The 23,344-nt window shown below is 33.3% G+C and overlaps 1 protein-coding gene across 2 annotated transcripts in view; it reads right to left on the reverse strand.

Annotated features, from left to right (window-relative positions):
* Positions 1-23,344, reverse strand: part of REV3L (REV3 like, DNA directed polymerase zeta catalytic subunit) — a 171,222-nt gene that overhangs the window by 64,508 nt on the left and 83,370 nt on the right. For both annotated transcript variants that reach the window (XM_069488947.1, XM_069488948.1), the window contains 9 exons: positions 23,086-23,182; positions 18,688-18,782; positions 18,017-18,121; positions 16,888-16,972; positions 16,652-16,800; positions 12,945-13,064; positions 8,693-8,930; positions 6,316-6,458; positions 1,559-5,723 (listed from right to left, as the gene is read on the reverse strand). In XM_069488947.1, coding sequence (XP_069345048.1) covers positions 1,559-5,723; positions 6,316-6,458; positions 8,693-8,930; positions 12,945-13,064; positions 16,652-16,800; positions 16,888-16,972; positions 18,017-18,121; positions 18,688-18,782; positions 23,086-23,182 — 5,197 coding nt within the window. The remainder of the gene's footprint in view (positions 1-1,558; positions 5,724-6,315; positions 6,459-8,692; positions 8,931-12,944; positions 13,065-16,651; positions 16,801-16,887; positions 16,973-18,016; positions 18,122-18,687; positions 18,783-23,085; positions 23,183-23,344) is intronic.

The following is a 23,344-nucleotide window of genomic DNA, read 5'->3' on the forward strand; positions in this document are numbered from 1 at the left end:
TCGCTATAGGAGGGAATTTCTACTCTACATATCTGGTCACCTTTTCTCACCCCCTTTTTAAAAAATAAATTTTATTATGTAAATGTAAGGTATATAATATGATGTTATGAGATACACATATATGTGTATACAGTTATATATACATATAGTAAAATGGTTATTATAGTGAAACAAATTAACATATCCATCATCTCATATTTTCACTCCTTTCTTGAAATGGACTCCTACAGAAATTATTGCTAATCTGTTGGGTAAAAGCCTGACATTCATTGTGGGATTTTTTGGATTTAATTTTTTAAAAAAGACATTTTTTTTAAAGCAGTTGTAGGTTCACAGGAAAACTGAAAGAAAGGTACGCAGATTTCTCATTTGTGTGCCCCCACGCATGCATAGCCAATTATCACCATCCCGCACCAGAATGGTACATGTGTTACAAATGATGAACCTTCCTTGAAACATCATAATCACTCAAAGTCTAAAGTTTACATTTGGGTTCACTCTTGGCTTGCTATGTTCTATAGGCTTGAACAAATGATAAATGACATGTATCCATATTGTATCTCCCACCCACCCAACCACCCACTGGAGTTAGGAACATGTTGCTGCTCCAGGTTAGTGTTGCTTCCGCTCTAGTTGGCTACTCATACTTCTTTCCATGATTTAGACTAAGGCAGGGATTGCCTTAGCAGTCTCAGTCATCCTCTTCTGCTTCTGACTGGACAGTTGATATGAACTGCCTCTCTCTGCAATTGGTTAAGTATAAAAGATCACAGACACATGGGCAGGAACAAGAACCATCATTTAAACCTCCTGGATTAAGCTATGTTCTCCAATTTAGCTCTTATCAGATATATCCTAACTTGGTGATAAAGGTGGTACAGCACAACTACTCAACTACTGATTGATACACCAGTATTGATTCCCGTTTTACTATTTGCTGTGTGTGTGTCTGTGTCTGTCTGTCTATCAATTAATTCTCCGAAAAGATTCTGAAAAGAAAGGAGGTAAGGGAAACCAAAGTCCATTTGCACCCCTAATAACTTTATAAACTAACAATACTAACAATGACTCAAGATATTGAAACCACATGGAAAGAAAGGTTTATAACAGAAACAACTTAAATAATCTTCATTTAGAGACATATCATAGGAGTACTTAAATGCGTATGTATGCTCATTTTCAAACACTTTTTAAAAAATGAAGTTTAACATTTAAAAAACACTATTTTTAAGATGATCATTGTAATACTTTTAAAGTATCATGACATCTTTCTTAATCTTGCACCTAATTAGAGTGAGCACCTCTAATCCTTAATGGAGACGTGGTACTAAATAATAGTAGATCCAAGTCCAATACTCATCAACTTAAATAAATTTCTCCAGAAGCAACTATCCATTTAGTTTGTGAATTTTCTTAATAAAGTCTGTAATTATGAATAGTTTTCACAATGATATACTTACAAATACAGTGTCACAGACAGAAAACTAGTAGTCAGGTATCAAATATTATATACATTACAATTATTTAGAGTGACCCAAGGGAAAAAAATTCTGATTACCTGGGCTTTTCTGGTACATCAGAAGGATTACTGCAAAATGGTTCCTGGTAAACAGTTTCAGAAAGGTCATGATCCAACAAAGTTGCCATAATTTCTTCCCTACTTGGTGGGGACATAAGTGGTTTTAGAATGTGAGCAGTTCGAGGGGTAAAACTGCCATTTTTCGATTGCGAGGGAGAGCTGGTAGACCTTGGTGAACTATCAGGAGTTGGTGTCAACATATCATTGTTTCTTGAAACATACAGTTCTAAATCTTCAGAGGCTACATCCACAAGTTCACCATCAGGGGAGGAGAGTATTGTAGTAAAAGAGGTATTAACTGAGTCAAGAGACTGTCCCATTTCTTTTCTGGTGTGACTTTGAATCCAGTCTGAATTGCTTGGCTGTGGGAGACTAAGAAAAACTTCTTTGCTTACTGAACTCCTATTCAATCTGGATTTTTCATTTAGACAGGCCTCTGCCTGCTGAACACAGAAAGAATCCATTATTGAATTAGACCGAGTTGTAAGAGGATGAAAGCTAGTTTTCCACTGGTTGTGCCGATGATTCTCATTGCTGTCTATGGATGATTTCTCAAAAAGTTCAGGACTTAAAGTACCAGATCTAATCCATGAGGTTGAGTCTGAGACATGATGCTTATCTTCATCACACTTCTGGTTGTCATGACTTAAAAACTCATTTTTTTCTATAGCTTGTCCTGGAAAAAGATCCTGAACAGCATCACTTAAGAACTTTTGAGGCAAATTCTGATCAGCTGGGACAAACTGACTTCCAGAATAAAGGCTACAAAATCCAGTCTGACCTATTGTGTTAATATCAAAATTATAATTATGTTCAGGAGATAAGCTATCTTCAAGTGAATAACAACTTTCAAAACCTGGATCTGAAAAAAAGACGGGACTATCATCTGATAGAGAGTTATCCAACTGGCCAGAGTTTTGTAAATTTAGAGGGTCTACTTTGAGAAGTTTGGGAATTTTTTCTTTAGGTTTTGTACTTCTGGGAGTTCGAGGTTTTCTTGGAGATGTTACTGATCGTGTCCGTTTATTTGCTTTGTTATGTTCAAGGGAACCAGAAATATTTTTGTTTGGCTGATTTTTATTAGGTAATGGGTCTTGCACAATATTTGCATTTTGTGCTTTCTGCTGTCTTTTTTGTAACAATTCTTTTAGAACTGCCAGTCCAGACTGTCCTTCACCAAACGCTGAATGTGTTGATACATTTCGATTTTTACACTGAGAAAGTGCTTTGGTTTGTGAAATTGCTTCTGACAATGACCTTTGTTTTACCCTTTCAGGTTTAAAATTTGACATATCTACAATAAAGCCCCTTTGTTTTTGCTCCCAAGCTGTTTGTTTGATTGGACTTCTTAAGGAAGTTACAAAGCAATTATTAGGCATTTGGCTTTCCTCTGAAGCTGCATTTCCTGGAGAACAAGTTTCACTGTGCTTTGACTGTTCTGCCATGCACACAATCTGCTGCTGACTATCTTTGCAATGCAAAAAATTACGAGCATATGCCTGTTCCGGCTTTGATTCTAGGGAATTGCGATATTCATTTAACTTTCCAATAGATGACAAATGGTTTTTTTGTATGTTTGAATTATCTTCTGTCTTTGGAGACATTATACCCGAAGATATCTGTGTATTCTGTGCTACCTGAGACAAATGGTTGGAAAGGTCAAATATATTTTTTTGAATCAAGGCTGATTCTTTTAGAGTGAACATAGCACTTTGATTATGAGACCTCTGAACATTAATTTTTGAGATTCCAGGTCCTACAGAATTACAGACAATTGATGGATGCAAATCATCTCGTGAACTGGGGAATGTTTGCAAATCTATAGACTTCTTGTTTTCTAAGAAAGAAGAAAAGCAGCCAGATAACTTCTGTTGTGCATTAATTCCAGTGGGTAGGGGAGCAGAAAGAGGATGATCCACAGCAGAGCCTGTTAGTGGTGCATCTTTCTGTTTAAAAAGTAGAGAGCCTCCAGAACTGTTTGTAAGCTCAGACACATTCTGGTGTTTTAGCACAAACTTAACTTCAGCACCAGACTGAGATTTTATTTTTTCATCCTTAAGTGTTATGTGCTTTCTTGATGTACCTTTCTCATTTGTTTTTTGTTTCTGTTTTGCTCTTGGTTTCTTTTTTCCATCATCTACTAGTTTGTTTGTCTGATTTCGTTTGTTCCTTTTCTTAGTAACTACAGAGGGATTAATAAGCTTTGCTTTTGATTTCTTAACCTGTGCTCTCGCTCGACTATTTTTTCCTATACGAGAATTAACAGTCTTACTATTATATGCATTAGGACCCTTAAAAAGCATTGCTTCTTTTTCTGCAGCAGCCATAATTTCTTCAGCTCTTGGATCTGTGGGAGACCAGCAGCGAGGTGGAGAGGAATTTATGGGACTTGTGCTTCTCTCAGAAAGAAAACCTAGTTTAGACATAACATCACTATAATTCAAGTCACAGTCTTCGGTTTCAGCATTATAAGATGGTGAGGGAGGCGAAAGAATAGCATGTGACCGTTTTTTTCTGAAAGACAAAGTTCTTTTAATATTTTCACTATTTGTCCTTTGTTGCTTACCAGTTTTTTTCTTAGCAGACTTATGTTTTGACTTTCTTCTGTGACTTTTCTTTGGTGTTAGTGGATAAATGGGATATTTGGTTGCAGGGGAGTCAGGAACTTTTGGCCAAAAATCCTTCAAAGGTGCAAGCTTTTTATATAGTTCTATTTTTTCCTCTGTTAATGTTACTTGTTTTTCTTTAGAGTCTATTTTTCCTAGCTTCACAAGCATATTTTTTCTCCCTCTAAATCTGTTAATAATAATATACTTTATGATGACAGGGGGCAGCTTTTTAGACATTTTTCTTCGTTTTCGAGATTTCAGAGTTCCATCTAAACTGTCACCAATTTCCATAGGATGAGGTAGGCTAATTTTTGAGTTGTGTGTTACAAAACTTGACTCACTATCTTCAGTCTCATAATTTACCTTGCGTTTGGCTCTAAGTGTGTATTTATTTCCATACAGTCCAAAGGACTGCTCCGTTTCTAAGGTTCCATCTCCAAAGTGACAGTCTATCAAACCATCTGTAGGTGTTTTATTTTCAAAAGCTCCATGAGTGCTTTTAATTAAATCACTGGCCAATATGTTATCCTTCTCGGGATTATTATTACAAGGATTATTTTGTATACAATTATCTTTTGTGGATCTAGTCTCATTACTTTTGGTAGAAGGCTCCTGATGACCTACAAGTTTCTTTTTACTCAGTTTTAACCGGGACGTTTTATTGCCAGGTTGTAGTTTATATGTGACAGGAGATAGTTTCTGTGGTCTAGTGAGACAATTAGAAAGAACAACACTGGGAAAAAACATATAATGTGCTGCTTGTTGGCTGAGGCTTGGTTTTTCTGTTTTATGTTCTTGAAATTCTTCATATCTAATTTTAAGTTTATTTAGTCCACTTTCATCAGCAATGCTACTAAGAGAATGTACCATAGTTCTATTCTCCCCTGAGCATGATAGCAATTCACAATTTTCAGTAAATGGTGAAGGGAATAAACTGTTCAAAGCTGTGCTGCTTCCTTTTTCATTTACTTCAGAGGATAGTTTATTTTTTGGATGACTTACGTCAGGAAAGTTGAAAGAGTTTTTGCCCAATGTATTCTCATTAGGGTGACGGTGCATATGTATAAAAGGGGCATCCTTTTCAATCTTTCTAATGTTTGTATACTTTCTACTTGGTACTTGTCTTGTAACAGATGGAATATCTTCATCATAATCAAAAATACTAGTTTCACAGGAAGATACTGGGAGGATATCTTTCTTATTACTCTCTTTATGAGAATTTTCTGAATGAACAGTACTGCTTAAAGATCCAGGGTATTTCATAGAGTAAGTGCTTTCATTTGTAAAAGAAGTGACTGAATTATCTAGACCTTTTTCTATGTTGTTTGGCTGTGGAAGGTCTTCAATTAAATCTTCTTTGTTCAAAACATGGGAAGAAAGGGCACTTGTGTGTTTACACTGAAAGGTAATCTTAGCAGACGATGGGGGTTCTAACGTAGCAGCATCTTTGTGAAAGATGGAAGGTTTTACTGATAACTTGCTCGTTGCAATCACAGAAGAGTGGGTTCTAGAATTTTCGTTGTTCAATGGATTGTCTGGAATGAGGGAAAAATGAATTTATTTCATTTTACTCTTTTTTAATTTTTGAAATATTTTCCCATACTAAGATACTATCACTATGAAAGGTATTATATGAAGTTAAGTTTGTATGTTTGAAATGGTTATCCTAACAAAAAGGTCACTCCTATCATTAAGATAATAACCTAAATAATCAAGAGTTAGTTATAATTATTTAAAACACATATTCCTTTGATCAGAAATAGATTATATTAATATTCAGTGCCTTTAGGGAAATAAGGGGAAAATACTGTCACCTTAAAATTTTTTCATAAAATAACATGCTTCTTTACATTATCACTTCAAATAAGGTGAGCGTATTTCTTACAGTTTCTTATGCTACTTAAATGTTAACATGATAGACTGATAATGAAGCTTGAAACCAGTGATCAACAAATGTTATATCCTCTTAGAAATGAGAAAGAATCATATATATCTACATTCTTTCAAAAGAAGTATCACTATAGCCTCACTTAGCTAACTATATAGGAAGTGTGGCTATAGTTTCAAAATCAAATATATTTTTAGCCCCTAAATAACCAAAAGCTCACAGTAGACTTGTTTACTTACCACTATTTTCATCTGCAGTTCCATCTAACTGAGGTATAGAAAGATTGGCCAGAAGCAAACTGTTATCACTCCATTCCATTTCTTCTTCTGAAGATGAGTCTTCATCTTCAGTTGAACTTCTGTGGGTATTTCTGCACAGTGATCTAGAGAATATTAAAATTCATCGGTGGGTATAATCATTAGAAAAGAGCATCTCAGATGTAAGTGATTTGTCTAATTTGACTCTGTAATAGTAAAATGCTAAAAAAAGATCTGAAAATTGTAACTTTAAAAAGGAAAGGATTTACTTTGCTTTATTAATATGTCTTACTATAATATCTGCAAAAAGTTATTATAAATAGACTTTATAATCCCTTTTATGTGAGCTAGAAAATACCATAATTCCTGCATTTATAGCTCCATAATATTCTGGATTATCATATCTAATCATGTTCTTTCTTATATTATCCCTTTCATTCTATCCTCAGATGTACACATATAGCTTAAGTGAGAACTCAGTAATCTCTAAAAAGGTCTAGCATATTTTAATAAGTCTCCATAAATACACAATCACTACATTCTCAATTGGAAAAAACAAGAACAAAAAGATGAGTGAGGAGGCATTTAGGTTGGGACTGAAGAGAAAATATCAGGGATCAGAGAGGGGCTAGGAAGTAGTAAAGGTATTGAGTCAATCTGACAGTGACTACAAAGTATGGTTATTGAGAAATTCAGATGGATGGTGATGTCCAGATAGATAGTCTCTTAAGTTTCATCTCATATTGATACTAATTTTATACTTTCCCTTTTATCTGGACAGGCAAACTTTCTATCCATACACAATTTTTTCTTTCTCAGTTCTCAAAAATTTGAAAATAATATTCCTATATTATACATGGAACGGTTTCTCCATTAAGCCTTTCCAAATCACAATTTGTCATAAAATCACTCCCTTAAGATCTGAAAGAGATATCAGAGGTCATTTAGTCCAACTTGCTACCCAATGCAAAAATCCTATTTTTAACAGACCTGACACAATCTCTGCTTTTACATTCTCTGTATAAGGGGCTTGCTGTCTTCCAGGGTAATCTTTCCGTTGTTAATGACTCTAATTGTTAGTAACTGTCTTCCTACATTACACAAAATCTTTCTTTTCAACTTCCATACAGTATTCCTGCTTTTGTTCTCTGTAGCCATACAGTAGGTCTATGCCATTTTTCACATGATAACCTTTAAAATATATGAAGACATTTATTACCTGTCTCATAACTCCTCTAATTAAACCAAACATTATCTATTCAAATGTTTTTCAAAAGTGACAGTGTTCATAGATACTTCTAGTTTTCTTCCTCTCCTTTCCCTTTCCTTTACTTTCTTAGTATACTTAAAATATAGTGCTTAGAGTGGAATATAGCACCGATTATACACAGTAGAATTAATAATTCCTTTTCTAGACATATTAATATGCTTCTACCATTCAATCTCTCTCTAATATATGTTAAGTTTTTTTAACCAAGGTTAAACTGGTAACGGTTTTCACAGAATTGGTTTAGTCAATGAACACACAAGCATGAATTCAATCATGGGATAAACTGTGCCTGTTATTATAGTAGAGACTATGTCAGAGAGCACAATATAACATCATGTCTGAAGAGTCTCGTATCCTGATTAAGTAGAAAAATAAAAACCTATGTTTTTATACAAATGAATACTATAGATTACCCTTTCACCTTTCAGTAATGGCTTTGGGGTTGAAAATTTCAAACATAGGCTTTAAAAAAGTTTCAGTATAGCCTACAAAATTTAAAGGAGAAGGATACTCAGTCTTTCAGGTTCAGAGGCTTAATTTTTTTCTATACACGGAGCATACAGCTCAGGGACAGAATCAAATCAGTCAAGTTCACAGAGACTGATTTAGAAAACCACAGCACCATCTTCATCATTTATTTTGAGAAACAACACAGAATACCAGTGTTTGCTTCTGAGACTTTTTTATTTATTAATTTTTAATATCTAATTCCTTCAGTATAATCAGACCTGGAAGCAATTCCTCATCTTCAGCTGACTCTGTATCTTGTTGCTCCAATTCACAACAGTGTAACTATCAAAGCCATTCTTTTTTTCAAGTTCTGAGATAAGGAGCCCCTTTGATTTTGCCTCATTTATTACTCTCACTACATACATAAATAGATGACTCCTAAAAGTTAGGTTAATCTTTTTAAATGTAGGAACACTTTATTTTGCTCAGAATACAAAATATATGCCATATGAAAAACAGCCCACTATTTAAAAGAGATGTAAAAGAAATCAATTTAGTCTATAAGGAAATAATTTCTGATTAAAGAACAATAATGACAAAAGAAAGTTATTCAAATACCTGAAATAACTAAAAAGTTACCTCTTTTTGGCACAATGTTCTTCAATATTGCTGTCCCATCTTTGGGACATCACCAAACTAAGCTCCATTTCCTCTTTTTCAATCTGTGGTTCATTCTCTTCATCATCACTATTTTGGGGATATTTATTATTTCCAAAGGAGTGACATGGTGATGGCATCCTATTTCTTTCCCCCTGATATCCATCACTTTCCAAACCAGCAAGAAGATGTACCAGAGCCTCATCAGGACTACTGTCCACTATAAAATAAGTGAAGCAATCACTAACAAGTAACTTAAAATTTTTAAATAATCCAACAATTAAATTATTGGATCAATTATAAAGTAACAACATCATAGACGCTGGCAGATGCTAAAAGAATACAGTTGGTATAAAGGTTCAGGTGGTCATGTAGCTCTCCCATCAGAGTGTGATCCTTGGATCATCTGCATTAGAATAATTTAGTGCAATCATTAAAAATAAGATTTTCAGACGCCATCATACATCTAGTGAATCAGATTTCTATGACAGGACTCAGAAATTTACATTTTCTTGTATTTATTTATTTATTTTACATATTGGGATCTTGCTTTGTTGCCCAGGCTGGCCTTGAACTCCTGGGCTCAAGCAATTCTCCTACCTCAGCCTCCGGCGTAGCTGGGACTATAGGTGCATGCCATTGCACCTGGCAGGAATTTTTATTTTAACATGCTAAGATCTTAGTACACACTTAAGCTTGAGGAGCAGTAAACCAAATATGGTCAAAAGCATTAAAAATAAATACAAAACATATAATAAATATATGAATTAATGCTAAGGAAGTACCTTAAAAATTATACATGTAAACATCTTATCTCACACTTAAGCTTTATTTAGTTCACAGAATAGTCAAATGAAATCTGTAGTTGGAAAATACAAGAGAGCTTTGAAAGTGGTCAACAGTATTATACTATACATATAAAACCACTTCATACATGTTAGGATTGCTAAAACCAAAAAGACAGATAATATCAAGTGTTGGCAAGGATGTGAAGAAATTGGAATTCTCATACATGGCTGGTCAGATTATAAAATGGTGTAGCCATTGGTTGTTCCTCAAAATATTAAACAGAGTTATCATATAATCCAGCCATGCCACTTTCACATATATATCCAAGAGAACAGAAAACATATGTCCACACAAAAACTTGTGCATGAATAATGATAGTAGCATTATTCATAACAACCCAGAAAGCAGAAACAACCCAAATATCCAACAACTGATGAATAAAAAAAATGTATATTATCCATATGATGGAATATTATTCAGCAAGAAAAAGAAATGAAGTACTGATACATGCTACAACATTGACGAACTTTGAAAACATTATGCTAAATCAAAGCAGCCAGATACAAAAGGCTATATATTATGTGATTCCATTTATATGAAATGTCCCAAATAGGTAAATCCAGCAAAAGAGAAAATAAATTAGTGGTTGCCAGGGGCTGGGAGGAAGACTGGGGAGTGAATGCTAATGGGTTCAGGGTCTCTTTTTGGGCTGAAGAAAATGTTCTAAAATTAGATAGTGGTAATGGTTGTAAAACTCCATGAATATGCTAAAAATCACTGCACTGTATATAATAAAAGGTAAATTTATTTATTTATTTTATTTATTTATTTATTTTGAGACAGGGTCTCACTCTGTTGCCCAGGCCAGAGTGCCGTGGCATCAGCCTGGCTCACAGCAACCTCAAACTCCTGGGCTCAAACAAATCCTTCTGCCTCAGCCTCCTGAGTAGCTGGGACTACAGGCATGCGCCACCATGCCTGGAGAATTTTTTCTATATATTTTTAGTTGTCCAGATAATTTATTTCTATTTTTTTAGTAGAGACAGGGTCTTGCTCTTGCTCAGGCTGGTTTCTAACTCTTAAGCTCAAATGATCCACCCGCCTCGGACTCCCAGAGTGCTAGGATTACGGCATGAGCCACCGCACCCGGCAAATAAAAGATAAATTTTATGGTATATGACTTATATCTCAACAAAGCTGTTATTTTTAAAAAAGATTAGGGAGATGGAGATTCGTTGTAATCTACTACACAACCATTTTCTCTGTAAATAAGGTAATACATTCCTCATTCACCAAAATATCAAGTTTTAGGTTTTCTTTGTTGACATTAAAGAAATTGGTTCAGTCATGCTACCAAATGTAATACAAAATGAAAATATTTGCTTATGAGAGACATTTTGGCAATGATCCATTTCTTAAACCTATAGTTTTTTTCTGCCTCATACTTTAAAAAAATAAGTAGTAGCAAATGGATTATAGATATTTTCTTCTCAGATTTTTGATAACATTGAGATTGCTTTTTCGTAACCGTAGGCAAGGTGGAATTATATCTGCTAATGATATATTTGTGTAATGCAATGGAATAGGTATATGCTTCTCTAATTCTCCTCTTTTTAAATTCCTTAACTTTTCTATGTCCCTCTCTTAACTGTTTACTTTTTATAACTAGAATGTAATTTAAATACATTGGTATATATATTTATTTATTCAAATGGAGAAATAGAACATTTTAGATTGTAAACCTAAAGTTAATTTTTTAATGTGTTCTTAGAGTGATTTCTTTCTGCATGTGGCCACTCATTTAAAAAAGAAAAAACAGATGCGGTGGCACACACCTACAGTCCTAGCTACTTGGGAGACTGAAGTGGGAGATTCCCTTGAGCCCAAGAGTGGATGGATATGTTAATGACCCTGATCTGATCACCATACATTATATGCATTGAAACATCACTATGTACCCCATAATATGTACAATAAAAAAAAAAAAAGAAAAAGAAGAACAAGTTCCCTACCCCTGTTAAAAATGTTTTTGAAATATGAGTGTGAACAATAACTTTGGTATTGTTCACAATCAGTCAATTTATGTTCCATTCAGATGAAAATGTAAATAACATAGAGAGGACATTACATTGAGCTGTGATTATATTTGATACTATAAAAATGAAAAATAGAAAGTGAGAAAGGAAAGAAACATAAAATCACTACTTCAAGGCTGGGCGCGGTGGCTCACGCCTGTAATCCTAGCACTCTGGGAGGCTGAGGCAGGCAGATCGTTTAAGCTCAGGAGTTCGAGACCAGCCTGAGCAAGAGTGAGACCCCGTCTCTACTAAAAAAACAGAAAGAAATTAGCTGGACAACTAAAAATATATATAGAAAAAATTAGCCAGACATGGTGGCGCATGCCTGTAGTCCCAGCTACTCGGGAGGCTGAGGCAGGAGGATCGCTTGGGCCCAGGAGTTTGAGGTTGCTGTGAGCTAGGCTGATGCCACGGCACTCTAGTCCTGGGCGACAGAGTGAGACTCTGTCTCAAAAAAAAAAAAAAAAAAAAAAAACTACTTCAAGCAAAACAAGAGACATGAAGCTTAACAATAACTCACTTTATACAACAAAATATCAAATAAGTTTCTGTAAAAGATGTCAGTAAGTTAGGTTAAATTACTGAAAAGAAATCTTGTAAATGGTTTATGATGCTAAGGAGAATGTATTTAGGGTGATGCAAAAACATTCAGAAATAACTATCATGTGCTAAGCTAGCCAAAAATTAATGGCCTGATGCTGGGCACAATAGCTCACGCCTGCAATTCCGGTGACTCAGGAGGCTGAGGTGGGAGGATCACTTGAAGCCAGGAGTTCGAGATCAGCCTGGGCAACATAGCAAGACCCTGTCTCTTAAAAAAAAAAAAAAAAAAGTAGCTAGCTGTGGTGGTACACGTCTGTAGTCCCAGGTACCGGGGAAGCAGAGGCAGGAGGATCACTTGAGCCCAGGTGTTCAAGGCTGCAGTGAGCTATCTCATGCCACTGTACTTCAGCTTGGATGACAGAGTGAGACTCTGTCTCTTAAAAAAAAATGGCTTAAAAGGAATTGTCCAGTGAAATTTCTGATACTTGCCAAAAAAGAACCAATTATAGTGTTTTATTAATGTACTTAACTTTGGAGAATATTAATTCAAAATAAGTGCATTTTTCTTCCAAAGCAATATGGCTTTCCCCCAAGCAAAGCAAAATTTTAAAAAATTATTCTTTCACAATTGTTTTTTAGAAAAAGCTGTGTAGAAAACAAAAAACAAAGCTACTTAATTTAATGCAAGGTTTCATTTTTATATATAGTATTTATTTAATGTTCAACATTAATGTCTTCAAATCAAAGAAAAAAATACCCCTTCTCACAACACACACTTTCACTGATTTAAAATCCTGAATATTTATAGTAGCACTGTTACTTACTGAAAACTGGTGACTCACTCAGTCTTTGGGTCAAAGGCTGAAAAGTCTGACTATTTTCCATGAGGTTCAAAATTGCTTCTTCATTAATAAGGGCTTCCTCCACTTTGTGTCTAATGTGACCTTAAGATGACAAAGAATACAAAAACATTAAAGCAGTGGCCTAAATCTGAAATTCATTGCTTAAAATTTGTGTAAATTAGTAAGTATCACAACATAAACCTATTCAAAATTTCGAAGTGTTAATGATATATGCTAAATAAAAACGTAATAAAATTTAATAAAAAGCCACAGAGATATCTAAGCAGTCACATGGATTAACAAAAACAAAATAAAACAAACTGTGAATCTATTGTAATACCAGACATTTATAATTTCTGTAGCCTCTCCAATCCTACCTACTATGTGTAGATAGTTATGTTACTCTGATAAAAATCACTGCATATTAAAATATACAAAGGGGAAAAAAGTACAAACTATCTTATTTGAATAATAAAACTCCTTATTCTCTACGGTTCAAAAACAAATAAATTCATTTTCCATTAATTTTATATTTCTCAGAAAGCTTTCAATTCATTATTTAAAAATATTAGTCTTTCAACATGTGATTTTTATAGCAGGTCTAATACACAGAGGGATTATATAATTTTAAGAACAAAGATAAAATGAATCCCATATTATAATCCAGCCATATAGGAAAGATAGAATAGAAAGCACATAGTATTAGGAGATAAAATGACTATATACCAAAAAATGGCAGGCAGTTACATGAGAGGAACGGGAAAACATTTCTGTTTTCCTGCTTCAGATATATTAAATCAGACTTAAGAATAAATGCTTTCAAGCTTTTAAAAGACAGTTAAAATCTTCAGGAAGAAATACTTTTCAGGTAATACATCCTAGGACATAGCTGGGCTAATGAGGAGTGTTTAATCAAAACAAATGAACAAACAAAAAACTAGAAAAATAGCTTATCCTAAAACAAAAAACAATTGAGAGGATCAATAAAACAAGCTGGTTCTCTAAAACTAATAATAAAATAGATAAGACTGGCAAAGATAATCAAAACAAACTATAGAGAAAGCATAAGTGAATTATATTAGGGGCTGGTCTCCGTGGCTCACACGTGTAATCCTAGCACTCTGAGAGGCTGAGACAGGAGCACTGCTTGAGCTCAGGAGTTCAAGACCAGCCTGAGCAAGAGCGAGACCCCATCTCTACAAAAAGTAGAAAAATTAGCCAGGCACAGTGGCATGCGCCTGTACTCCCAGCTACTCAGGAGGCTAAGGCAGGAAGATTGCTTGAGCCCAGGAGTTGGAGGTTGTGGTGAGCTATGATGATATCACTGCACTCTACCCAGGGTGAAGGGGTAAGACTGATTCAAACAAACAAAAAAAAAGTTATTTTAAGAATAAAAGGAGGAGTGCCAAAGGGAAAAGCAAAGATGTTAAAATAATACCATGAACAACTTTATAACAAAAATATGGAAAAATCAGGTAAAATGGATAATTCCTTAGGAAAAAATATGACATAAAACATGACTCAGGCAGAAATAGAAATCTTGAGTAGAAACATAACAACTATGGAAATTAAACTAGTAGTTTAAATCCACCCCCTATCCCCCTCCACTCTCGAACACACAAAATCTAACCACACAAAACTGTACTAAGTCTAGATGATTTTACAGATGAGATCTATCAAATTTTCAAGAAACAGATTATTCCCATCTAATACAAATTCTTAAAAAGAGAGTTGAAAAAGAGAAAAAGCTCCAACTCATTTAATGGAGCAAAGTATGGCTCTTTCTCAATTATTAAAAAAAGCTAGAATTCTAAATAAAATATTAGCAAAGTATATATATCAGTGCTTAAAAAAACGCACACTGAGACCAAGAAGGGTTTATTTCACCAGTGCAAGGGTAGTTTAACATTAGAAAATAAAAATTATTTTAATGTAACCCATCATATTAAAAGTAAAAGAATAAAAGAACATTTGGTAAAATTTAATATACGCTCATGATATTAAAAACAACAAATTTCTTAGCAAACAAGAACTAAAAGGGATATTAACATGATTAAAGTACATCTATTATCTGTAGTAAATGTCATATTTAATGAAATATAGAAGCATTTCCTTTAAAGTGAGGAGAAAGACTATTAACATTTCTACTTAACATTATCCTAGAATTTTGAGGCAGTACATTAAGACATGAAAAAAAAGTATTAACATAAGAAAGGAAGTAATAAAATAAAATAGCTATTTGCAGATAATAAAAATCTAAGGGATTTTTTTGCTGGTGGAAATGTAAAACAGTGCTGCCACTTTGGAAAATAGCTTGGAAGTTTTAATTAAATTTAATTAATTCAACTCCTTGGTATCTACTCAAGAGAAATGAAAACATATCCATACAAAGACTTGTACTCAAATGTTCACAGCAGCATTATTCTTTTTTTTTTTTTGCTCTGCAAAGGTAATCTTCGTAGTTAAATTTATTCTCAAACTGGTTTCATTTGCTACTATTTCCATTATTTTATAACTCTTTAGGGTATTTATACTAAAATTCATGTTTTACTGCTTATAGCAGCATTATTCCTAACAGGCAAAATTGGAGACAATTCAAATACCTATCAACTGATGAATGAATTAACAAAATGTGGTATACAATGGAATACTATTCAGCAATGAAAAAGAATGAAATATTGATAGGTACTACAAATGGATAAACCTTGAAAGTATTACGCTAAGTCAAAGAAGCTAGACACAAAAACCTATATATTGTATGCTTTCATTTATATAATATACAGGATCTGAAGGACACGGCAAATGTAGAGAGAAAAGAAGGTTACTGGTTACTTGGGTTTAGAGGTGGAAACAGGCATAATTGCAAACGAACAGAAGGGATTCTTTGGGCCGGTGGAAATGTTCTAAAGTGGGATTGTGAAAATGTCCACACAACTTTGTAAATTTATTATAAATTATTAAATGATACACCTAAAATGAGTGAATTTTGTTACATAAATTATAGCAGAGTTAAGCTGCTTAAAAATATAATGTTGAATGAAAAAAGCAAGTTGCTTAATCTATGAGAAGCAGGATGTCATTTATGTAAAATTTTCTTTCTTTTTTTTTTTTTTTTTGTTTTTTTTTAAGACAGGGTCTCACTCTGTTGTCAAGGCTAGAGTGCAGTGGCATCATCATAGCTCATTACAACCTGCAACTCCTGGGCTTGAGCAATCCTCCTGCCCCAGCCTCCCAAGTAGCTGGGACTACAGGCATGCACCATCACACCCAGCTAATTTTTCTATTTTTTGTAGAGATGGGATCTCACTCTTGTTCAGTCTAGTCTTGAACTCCTGACCTCAAGCGATCCTCCTTCTTCAGCTTCCCAAATTGCTATGATTACAGGCTTGAGCCACTGTGCCTTGCCCATTTATGTAAAATTTAAAACTTCAAACAATAGTATTATGGTAGACATACAAATATAAGAAAATACAAAATAATATATGGTAACAGCTTGCACCAACTTCAGGATAGTGCTTATCTTTGGAGATGTAGAAAAGGTGATAGAATGAGAGGGATTTTAGCTATATCCATAGTGTATTTCTTAGAGGAAAAAACCCTAGTAAACTCAACCAAGTATTAATACTACAGTGCTAAATACACAGATGTTTGGTGTAGTATTTTCTGTATGCTTGAAAAGGAAATCTTACCTTTGCTCAACTCTGTGTCTTTGTGGACTTCTATCATATTAGCTGGTGTACACTGGAGCATTTCAGGAGACAGAATCTCAGAGTGCAATGTTAACTCAGCTGAGAAATCCTGGGATCCATCACTGTAGTCCACAGATCCTGATAATGTTCTGCTTAATTAAAACATATCCTTTATAACAAACTACATAACAAAGCAATAAAATTAGTTCGGAGATCTACAATAAATAATCACTTACACAGAGAAATCATTCTGTTTGAGAATTTCCTGAAGTCTCTTCTGAAATTTTTTTTCACTTTCTGTTGCTGGTACAAACCTGCGATCTTTGAATTTTAAAAGTGCATTAAAAAATGTAGACAACAAATGAATAAAATATTTTCCTTTCTCCTAAAGTAGCTTTTAAAACAGTAGCAATTTCCTATCTTTCTTTGGACACATATAACATCACCCAAATGTAGTCATATTATAGAATCAAACGAAAGAAAAATGGTTGTTACTTAAGTTATAAATTAGACACTTAAAGTCAGTTCAAGATTAAGTTCTATAATAACCTAAATCTAAAACAGAAAATCATTGTTCTCTACCTATAAATATATCATATACCCTGAAAATAGAAATTTTCCCCTTATAAAATATTTCAGTTTTAAAAGGCAGTCAAAATTTATCAAAACATTTCTAGTGTCCAAGACATTAATAAGAAAAATTTGAAATTTTAATTGGATTCAGTACAGGCTTATGGTTATATTTCAAATATATTTGCTTTCTGAATTATGTCTCTTATTCTTTTACTTTTATTTTAAAAATTTTGTTGTGCCCTTGGTATTATTTAAGTTCCCTCAAATTCTTTTTGAATGCAGCAGCATTTAATAATAAATGAGTATTTTTTTCAGAGCTGTATATAATGAACAAAGTGAGAGTTTATATGACATACCCATAAAAAAATTTAGGGGAAGTATTTCATGGGCTACATTTTTCAAAGCATAATGAACTAAACGGTGTTTCTAAGGTAGGATTCATGATCTTCTATGAGTTCTCTATAGTTCATATGGAAATACAGAAGAATAGAACATACTAGGGGATGAAAAAGGAACAAAAAAATGGGGCAAGAGGACAAGGTGTACTGAAAACCAAGGACAGTGAAGATGTCAATTTCTCATGGAAGAGAGAGAGACAATAGGTTACACTTTGGAGATAGTTGTAAAGATAAATAAGTGGTTGTACAGCAATGACAACAGGAAAAATACACTGAAAATTTAAAGGTAATTTGAAAAGTAAACTCTAATGTAACGGGAAAAACTCAATGGCTTAAACTTTTTCATTAAAATATTTAGTTCAAAAAAATCATCAGAGTACTACTTGGTTTTTACCTTGTGATTCAGGTTGACTAATTTGAGAGGTTTCATTTCTGTTTCTTCGCCGTTGTTTTTCATCTTCCCATATGGCCTGTAGACCAGGGTTTGCACCAATTTGAGCTGTAATCACAACAATACCTCAGTACTACAAGGGTCAAGGTGAAAAATACTTGCTTAAAAAAAAAAAAAAATCTAAACTTTTCTTTAAAAAATATTGCCCTTAAAAATACAATTAACTTCTTTGTGTAATAAAATGGACAAACGATCCTAACCTAAATTTCTTATGTTATTCCTTTTTTAGTTTTCCTCCTACTGGTTCCCAAACCCAGCAAGTGAATATCATACATTTGAGGATAGTCAATAGACATGATTCCCCTCCCTCGTATATAATCTTAAAATTAAAAAATCAAAAGGCAGAGTATATTAAATTACTTTATATTGGCTAATTCTATGTAGTGTTACACTTACTTTAGTTTCATATCTATGCAAACTTACTCACATGAATGAAAATGTAAATGAAAAAATGTGTCATCAGAAGTATAGAAACAATCTGCATAATATCTTGCACTGACCTTTTATAATATCTTAGTTCTCTAGTAATGTTTTCTTCCCTACTTTTTCCACTCTACTTTGGTCATTAATTTTTAAAAAATAAAAACATATATTATGAATAATTGTGTATGTACCTTCAATGTCCAGCCGATTTAAGATGTCAGCAGCTACAGCATCCACTTCTAATTCACATGTACTCTGTGGTTCAACACCTTCCAGTATTAAAGAGCTGTAATAAAAAGATATCAAAAAACACAATAATTATGTTATAGCAAATTTTATAAGACTTTTCTTATACAATATTTTATGTTCAGCTGAAACATAACCAGAACACCTGATGATAGTAATTTAATTCACAATTATTCGACATAATTGATTCTGTGTATGTACATATAAATGAAAAATAGGATGAAAATACAAAACCTATTATACTGATAACCCTATTGAGATCCTTTTGCAGTATATTTCCATATTTTGGTTCATTATATTTTACATATAAGCCACATACAATGTTTTAGCATGTGGTCATACCCAGGGCAGAATGGGATAGGATAGTAGAGGCATGCGTCAAAAACCATACACATCTAAAATCAGTTGCCTAGAGACATCTTCAGTAATCAAAAAATGAGGAGAGAGCATGAAACAAGAGCTAAGGGAAGGCGAGCATACTAAAAAGTGGGCAAGTGATAACCCACTGTTCTTCCTGCCCTCAACTATTACTGAGCTGAGGAAGGCCTTAAAAGTCTTCATAACTATAGAACTGATAAACCACATGAATGTTCAACAGTGGAATCATGGCTAGGAAAAGTAAGGCCACTACAAGGTCATTAATTTTTCTCTTTTTTAATAGAATTTCGCTATGTCGCCACAGCTGTACTCCTGGGCTCAAGCAATCCTCCCACCTTGGCCTCCCAAGTATAATTTTTGTAAGAAATAAAAAGGGTTGTTTCCCACTGATGCTCTTTGAATCAAAAGCATTCTTTTTCAATAGAGCCACAAAGGAGAAGATTAGGAAGACATCACATAATTTTTCCTGCTTGACAGAATGAACAGAAAATATCTAGTATGGATCCAAGTTTACACATTCTAAAATCTAAATCTCATACTAAAATGGACACCAAATGAAAGGAGATATCAATAATTTTACTTGAAAACAGGTGATAGCATCTTTCATTAACATTTTTATTTGAAACATTTTTTAATGTTTTAAGAGAAACATATTAGAAAAATCTCATTTTCCACTATCTATTCCTAGGGAAATTTTGACGGAACATTAGAAATTATTTGTTGAACCACAGAATTTTTATAATTCAAATAAATATGTGTATATATGGAGCTACTCATACACACAGATCCTTTTACCAATGACAGAGAAGGGACATATTAGCCAACCTATCACAATATATCCCATTGACTTTTAGAAAAAATAATTCTCAATATAGATTATCCTCTTCACTTATATAATTAAACAAAACCGTTTTGTCATGAATTGAAGTGCCAAATAAAATAGTTTATGATCAACAGTTTTCTTCTTATACTAAAAAGTTTTGTAATTTGATATAATTATATTACAAATATCAAGAATAACTATTCCAGGAGTAGCATATTTGTGACAAAGGAGGGAAACAATAATATCAAAAACCATAATCTCACAGTAGAAATTTACATCTTTTTCTTGTCCTTATTATAAAACTACTTCAGACATTCAGAACAGAAGGTGTTCCTAGGGAAAGGAAATAGTTTTCAGAATTAAAATTTGGTCAGGTGCGGTGGCTCACACCTGTAGTTCCTTGGAGGCCATGGTGGGAGGATCACTTGAGGCTAGGAGTTTGAGACCAGCCTGGGCAACAAAGTGAGACCTTGTCTCTACAAAAAAATAAGAAAAATTAGCTGGGCATGGTGGTGTGCACCTGTAGTTCTAGCTATTCAGGAGGCTATGGCAGGAAGTTAGCTTGAGCCCAGGAGTTCAAGGCTATCGTGAGCTATGATCATGCTACTGCACTCCAGTCTGGACAGCAGAGCGAGACCCTGCTGATAAAAAAATAACAATCGGTTTTAGTAAATACAAAAAGTGTGAGTAAAAAATGTGCATCAGCAGATACATGTAGATAATTCATTTTAGTTATGAAAGATAAGCAATACAGTGGTAATTAGATAATTGTGCCTCTCTATATCTGTTCATAGCTTAACATAAGAAATCTACTGATCAGAATCATTGAGGCTATAGCTCACATGGCTATAATTTAAAAAATTTCTCCAGGTCATTCTGATGGGTAGCCAGAGTTGAGATTACTGGTGTAGATTCTCGACTTCCATGGATTTAACACTCAGGCAAATGACCCTGAATGTCCCTGACACACAGCAATTTACACTGAGCTAGCAAGTAAGGGTACTAGAGCTGCTGACTCAGCAACCTCATCTCATTATGGCTTTTTTGCTATTTGCTATGACCCTTGTAATGTTTGTGAAGAAATAGAAAACATTTCTTTGTTTAAAAAAAGGCACCCAGGAGAAGGTGCAGGCATTGGGGATAGAAATGAAACTAACAAAATTTTGGAGAGTACCAATTTATGATAAAACTTTTTAACATTATCTGTTATTTATATGTGATGAAATTATAGATTTTAATATAAGCATGACAAAAATACAACATAATCTGACATAAAATATACATATACAGCTATCCTATATTTATTATACATTCTAATTCTAAATAACCTAATTTCACGTTTGACTATTCATATCTTTCCTTATAATTTGTACAACTCTTAAACGTAATAAAATGGGGTTCTTTAAGAACCTTTAAGAATCTTTAAGAATCTTTCTAAAATTCAAATATTTCATTATAATACATAAAGTATTCCTAAATTTACTCCTAATTAGTGAAGCTTTACTACACTCATATGACCTAACCAGAAAGATGCTTGTTACAAAATGGCTTCAAATGACAAATAAACTTTGATTTAATTGATAATGCAAAAAAAAAAAAAGGCTATTAAATGTAGACCTTTGAAAACTAGGGGATCTAGTAAGGAGGTAAAAATTCTTGGGTCAAATTGATTTGTTCCACCTTTAGAGAGTTAAGATAAAGGGACTAGGTAATAGGCTTAAAAAAACGAAAGAAAAAGCAAAGAGCTTGTTTGTCATTTTGCCTTGGATTGATTAGAACTTGAAATGGATGTGGTAAATTATATTCTTTCTAAACTTAATACCATTTCAACATGATTGTAAAAACAATTCCACTGTATCTGTGAAAGAACTAAGAAGTACATGTGTATGTTTATTAAAAATGTCCTGCTGCCTGCTAACAGGCAGAATAAAGAGGTAAGATAAGTCACTATGTTACTTTGAAGTCTTCAAAGACTCATTCTCATGTAATATTCCAGTCATAAAAATATTTACATCATTATTTAATGAGATTCTTTCTTAATTTTAGGTATCAAAAGGCCCAAGTAATTTTATAATTACTTGGGAAGTTCTGTCAAATATATATTAGGGATTGGGATCTGAAACTATATGGATTAAGCTCCGAACAAATATTTTAACGATAGTTTATCTTCAATTGATTAATAAATTATAAAATAAAAAATAATATCATTTAACTAAATACTTTTTCCAACTTGCATTCTTTATAAAAATTATCTACTTCAAAAGCATTAGGTGATAGCGATAGTAAAAAGAGGAAAATCATAACCACCCTGTGAATGTTCAACTGATCACAAAAGGATCAAGAAAGCTTGAGTAATGCTGTGTGGTATAAGACAGAAAGCCCTGAGTTCTATGTAGATAAAGCTATTGATTAATAATTTATTTATTTATTTTTTTGAGACAGGGTCTTGTTCTGTTGCTGGGGCTAGAGTGCAGTGGCATCATCATAGCTCACTGTAACCTCAAACGCCTTGGCTCAAGCAATCCTCCTGCCTCAGCCTTCTGAGTAGCTGGGACTACTAGCATGTAGTACCACCATGCTTGCCTTGATTGATAATTTGGATAGTGCTGATTACATATCTACTTTATGATAGGGAAATCTTAGAACTTGGAATGTATTGCCTCCAAAAAAAGTGTAATCAATAATAAAACAATTAAAAGAAATTACATATTATTCATAAACACATGTCAATATACTTTTTTACATAAATATTTAACATTTAGAAATTTGAGGGGTTATTTTTATTAAAAATATTTGCATTTCAGTTTGAATTGCTTATTAAAAATGTGATTTTTTTTACTTGACAGGTAATAGGATATCAATTTAGAATGCATGATGAAGATGAATGTTAAAGAGAAATATAAAATCTACCCCAGATTCCTTTTATTAATTAGGTAATAACTAAGTATATTTTCAAGCTCTGTTTTTTAAATCTTTTATTCCATGTAATATACTAATGTTGAGATTTGCTTTTTTTTTGATAAACTTAGATTAAAAAGATTCAATATGATAAAAGGTTAAAATTTAATTATGGCAATCACCAATTTCTGATCACAATTAGGATATATGTAAAATCTTCATTTACTTTGTAGCATGAACTAACCTTGGTATTTCATCTTCTTCCCACCGAAATAAAGTACCACCAAGAGAATTTCCTGATAACCGATTCTTGCATGATCCAGTTGCATGCAATGTGTCACCTAGGAATAAAAAGGTAAAAGAAAATAAATTCTACTTTAAATTTACATATAATTACCTTTGTTAAGAAAGTAAACATTCTTTTAAATTTTATTACTCATAAATTTTAGATCCCCTTTAATTGATATATATAATATTTATACAAATTTATGGGGTATAGGTAG

This window comes from Eulemur rufifrons, chromosome 15 (genome assembly GCF_041146395.1).
Source record: "Eulemur rufifrons isolate Redbay chromosome 15, OSU_ERuf_1, whole genome shotgun sequence".
NCBI lineage: Eukaryota > Metazoa > Chordata > Mammalia > Primates > Lemuridae > Eulemur > Eulemur rufifrons.